Source organism: Belonocnema kinseyi, chromosome 10, assembly GCF_010883055.1.
Source record: "Belonocnema kinseyi isolate 2016_QV_RU_SX_M_011 chromosome 10, B_treatae_v1, whole genome shotgun sequence".
In the NCBI taxonomy this organism is placed as follows: domain Eukaryota; kingdom Metazoa; phylum Arthropoda; class Insecta; order Hymenoptera; family Cynipidae; genus Belonocnema; species Belonocnema kinseyi.
In genome coordinates, this window is record NC_046666.1 from 81,047,852 (window position 1) to 81,053,224 (window position 5,373).

The 5,373-nt window shown below is 35.6% G+C and overlaps 1 protein-coding gene across 17 annotated transcripts in view; it reads left to right on the forward strand.

The window, feature by feature from the left end:
- Window positions 1-5,373, forward strand: part of LOC117181817 (rap guanine nucleotide exchange factor 6-like) — a 493,078-nt gene that overhangs the window by 399,360 nt on the left and 88,345 nt on the right. For 3 of the 17 annotated variants that reach the window (XM_033374788.1, XM_033374791.1, XM_033374806.1), the window contains exon 2: window positions 3,513-3,966. The exons of the other annotated variants lie outside the window; for them this stretch is intronic. In XM_033374788.1, coding sequence (XP_033230679.1) covers window positions 3,686-3,966 — 281 coding nt within the window. In that variant the 5' untranslated portion in view covers window positions 3,513-3,685. The remainder of the gene's footprint in view (window positions 1-3,512; window positions 3,967-5,373) is intronic. 17 annotated transcript variants of the gene reach the window in all.

Here is a 5,373-nt window from a genome sequence, read left to right on the forward strand (position 1 = left end):
ACGCCAATTAGCACAAATGGTAAGTTCCGACAGTGCCTACAAGTGTGCCTACTGGCCGCTAAATGGCAATACCGGTTTCATATGTATACACCTGGTATAAATGGTGAAGCAAGTAGTGAATCGCAGAAAAAGGAATAAAATATATATGTTCGAGGCAAATTGCTACACTGGGCGCCACCGGCATAATCTATTCAATTTCAAAACCACCCGTGCCAGCATTTGTGTATGATAAACCATTTAAGTATTTTGCAATATATGTTTGGTATTAATTTCTAAATTGAAGTTGCTTTCAATTTCTATATTGAACTTAATTGTGGAAAGTTATTTTGAAATAAGTGGATTATAATATCGCCCTGGCTCTTTAAGTTATTTTTACAAAAGCAAATATAAATAAGAAGGTTGTATTTGCATTCAGATTGTATCAAATCCCCTAAAAATACGTGAAAATACATACGTTTATGACGTCATTGTTGATCTAATTCGTTTTCACATTCAACAAATGAAATATTACTTTTGCTACTTTTCTTATAAGTAAATAACTTCATTTCAAGGTTATGTTTCATCTTAACATTCTTAATAAATTTACGTATTATAGTCTTCAACACGTAATTCAGGAATATTTTGAAGTATACTATACCTACGCACTCGTCTTGTGCTCATTTTTGGCATTTTTTCCAACTTATTTTGTCACTTTTACAAATAACAATTGAAATATTTTTGACGCTTGACACTTTACATTGAAACTTGGGCGATTTGGAGGCAACCCACTTTAGTCTACGAAATTAATGGAGCGCCATCTACTCGCAAGCTTGGCTGTTAAGCCGGGGTCTAGAGGAGGCCAAATTTAACAACCCCAAAATTGTGTGCCCGTTCTGGCCCAAATCGGAAATAAGGAAAACATTTGGCAATTTCTGCACGGGCATCAGCCAAGTCGCACTTGATTTACTGTCAAATGATGTGAACGTGGGAGGAGGAATAGGAGACCATTTTTTTTTTATTTAGGATATTTTTTCGCAGAGGGTTCAAATTGAATTCTTATCTTTAAACGTGATAAGTTTTTTTGTTCCTAAAGCGTGGCAATTTACGAGGTTTCAATGTTCCAACTTCAATTCGAACTCATCAAGACTTAGAAATATTAAAAATCGTTGTGGCTTACAATTAATAGCTTTTCAATGTTGATCGTTTTTTTAAGTTGAAAACCTACTCTTTTTTTTACTGAATTCCTTGCAATTTGAAAGCTTTTAAGTTTATACATATATAATGTTTATATATTTGAAATTTAAAATATTAATAGAGGAGAGTACTCGAATATGATCGTAATATGAGAAACTGGGGTGTCAGCTAAACTAAGAAACCCACTCTGTTGGTTCTATCACTAACTTGTAGCCCTTGAAGAGAGAGTAATTTCGCGGTATAGTTCGTTTTTCATTGAGCTTCTAAAGATTATAGGCAAACTTATTGTGAAATCGATGGTGGTCAAGTTCTTGGAAGGGAATTCTTTAAACCCTATTTATTATTCATTAAATATGTAATTAGCAGTAAAGTTTATCTGGAGTGATGGGGATTGAATAATTAAGTAGGAAAATATCGATAGTTTTGAAGTTTTTCATTGTACAGGTCAGGCATAGTAAGTGCATAGTTGCACAGTGTGGTTCTCATAATATGAGATACCTGTGGTTTTTATAACACTGTGGCTGCGGGGGGGAAATTGGTTACAAAAGTGTTTGTGACTACTACAAAAACTAAATATATCTAAATAGCAGTAAATTTATACTTCGGAAACATAGAATGAAGTTTTTCATTAAAAATAATACTTTATTTTGCATTCTATTAGCTATTTCCAGGAGTATCTCATATTATGAGAATAGTTTGACGAGTTTGGACAAAGCACTTTTTTACATTTTTTGTATTTTCAGCATAAAAAAAATTTGTTAATAACATTTTTTATTTGAGCTTCTTATGACAAACTAAATTTCCTTTAAAATAACCTATATTACTTTTAAATTCAGTACATAGAATTCCGACAATCACGCAAAACAGAGTTGGTATCTCATATTTGGGTACTCTCCTCTACTTTAAAATTCGATTGCAGTGTCCTTGCTTAGGAACTAAATACTACATATGGGACAGAATACGTCAAATGTTTCCACCTGAAATTAATTTTTTTTTAGCTCGGGTTAAAACTAGGCTGGAATAAAGTTCTAGTGGACCTGCATTAATCCACGAAACCATAAGTTCATTTATTAACCGTTTGTCAATATATAGGGGCCTGAAGTTTTCACTTTTTTCACACCTTTCTTCACATTCACGTTAGTGTAACATCTTTTAGGATGATCCGATTCCACTTTTATTAGAGTGCTTTATAAAGCTCTTTTCATGCAGTTTAAGACTATTATAAGGACATATTGAAAAAAAAATATTTTTTTTTTGAAAATCAAAATTGAAATTAATTTTTGGAAAAAACCATCTTAAAAAAAAATTGTCTTGGTCAAATTTAGATTTTTACGCCCGAGGAAACACGTTAAACATCTGCAGAAATCGGGCACGAATACTGTCAAGTCTAATGTGCCCTAAAATTATATTTAACTTTGTTGAGATGATTATCTGTACAGAAATATATAAATTACGTTATATATTTCATCTCACACCTTTTATTTTATTCAGAATGAGCGTAAGAATCAAAATTTGACCAAGAAAAAATTCGCGGCCCACTTTTTATTCTACATGATTTTAAAGAGTATAAAAAAAAATATTTTTTCAAATATAAATCTTTTTTAAAATATGGTTCTTTAAAAAAATCAATTACAATTTTGATTTTCAAAAAAAAATTTAATATATCGTTATAATTATCTTAAATTACATGAAAAGAGCTTTCCAAAACACTATAGTAAAAGTCCAATCGGATCATCCTTAAAGAAGTTACACTACCTCTGCTTTCGTGGATTAATGTAGGTCCATTAGGACTATACTCCAGCCAAATTTCAACCTAATCCAAATAACAATTAATTTTAGGTGGGAACACCTTGATGTATTCTGCCCTATATACTAATTAAAGAATGTTTGAAACTTTAAATTAGGTTCATATACTATTCGCCTGATCAATTTTGTGAAATTTTCTGGAACCCTGACACTATACTGCATTGTGTCAGAACTTATAGAAAATATTATTTATTCGAAAGAGGGAAGAGAGTTGGGAGCATACTCTTTGCCCTTCATTTTGAAAAATAGAGTATATATAATCATTTATCATAGAATCATATCCCTTAAGAGATTCTTAATTTATCGGAGAATTCCTATAAAAAATTAACATTTCCCCATTTATCAATTTGGTTTGAATTTGAATGTCGTTTTTAGGGAAACCTCTATATTATTTAAGAAAATTAATGTGACTTATATTACTTATCACAATTCACAGCCTATAATGAAACTTCGATCACCGTCACTGGTTCACAGACTCTCAGGTTCTCCAATTTCACAAAATAGAAAAAAAATGAAATCTTAATTTAAATTAGGTCTCATCTATCCTGAATCCTGCATCTCCAAGCCTGACGTGATAAGGAAAAGCCTCGAAGACTCGACCTTGAATCTTGACTTTAAGAAGCCCAGGATGTAGAAGCATAATGCTCAGAGGATGGTGTACGATGGCCCTAATGAGGCCTATGGATGCTGAGATTCCTGAGGGAAGATGCATAAACACACTAATCAGCTTCGAGGTTCCGGCGGAAGTAGCCGGGGTCCCGTTAGAAGATGGAACAGCTTTCATGGAGGCGGTGGTGGTGTTTACGGTGACGGTGTTCGTCTCGGAAACGGAACTTTGCTTTCCGGGAGTGGGACTAGAATCCCCCAGGAACCCATCAGGGCCGTGCCAAAAGCGGTACAGGTCCTGAGAAGCGAGAGCGTCGACCGAGGTCATCGGGTCCAACCTCCACCGCCTCCAGCATTTCCACGAAGACGTTTCTCCGTATGGTGAGTTTCCATGGTATCGTTGACTTAGTCTTAAACCAAGTTACCAAGCTACTGACTTACCTCGAAGCGAGGAAGTCGTCGGTTTTCCACTTTTTTTATCGTCTAGGTTCTATGAGAGCGATATACTTGCCATTAACTGTAATCCATGACTGCTTCCAGTACAGTTTCTTTTCCAGGAAGCAGAAAGTCGGTAATACCGGAGATGATTTTTAAGTGGTGCTTTCATTGCCGGAAGAAACTTATTTGGATTGATTATCAAGTTGAACGCTTTCGGATTCCTGAACAATCGCCGTACAAATTAGATTATCAATTGTCAAGAAAACTCAATAGGATAGTTTTAATAGATAGTTTTATTGTTTGAGAAAATGGACGAAATGCACATTGCTATTCGCTTATACAGAATTTAAAAGACACAGATGTTTAAGCTTGCAAAAGAAAGCCTATTCATTCCTGGAATGTCAGATACTTGTTTTGCTCGAAAGAACTTTTTGAAACATTTTTCAATATGAGGGAAGGCAGTTATAGGATCAGAATGTTTGCACAATGCCCCACCTGGGTCCATTAGTGGCGAAGGTCTTTTGTTTCAGGCGTCATTCACTCTACTGACACTCTTTTTATTAACTATTTGCCGCCATACTTTCCTGTCCTGGCATAATTCTCTAGCTTCTTTTATGTCCATGCATTTTTTCATGCAGGCTCTCGTGTTTCTGTGAATTCTTATGTCTTTTCTAACTAGGGTCTCATTCACACATTCTAACCATTCTTTCCGCGGTCTACCTCTGGGTACGCTGCCATTTACTTTACCTTGATACACTTGTGGATAAAGTTCCGAATAGGTGAACGTGACGATTTCCTTCACACTGCGTATACTTATGTATTTAGACGCGCTGATTACGAAAATGATAGTGAAAATTGGCAACTAGGCGATTTTCATGGTGAAATCGCGGAAAAACCATAAAAAATGTGTTTTTTTTTTCGTTTATTACAGCCAATATGCAAAATGTCGCAAAATGCTTCCAATAAAAGTTGTAGATCTTACAGAAATACACATTTTTTTATACAAGTGATAGTTTTCGAGAAAAATAGTGATATCGCGATTTTTATGAAAAAAAACCATAAAAATCATGCTCTTTTCGTTTTCGAGTGTTAACCCCCCCCCCCCCCCCCCCCCCCCCCCCGTGTCAGGCACCCGTCTTATACGCGTAATTGAACCCGTTTCCTAAGTTTTTTCTGGTTCCAGTCACAGGGGTGCCTTCCCGCCCCCATGACGCGTGGGAAAAGGGGCAGGGGTGTGACCTTACATTATTTCGGTGATCAGTCACAGGGGTACCTTCCCGCCCCCACCACGCGTGTGAAAAGGGGTAGGGGTGTGACCTTACATTATTTGTGTGACCAGTCACAAGGGTG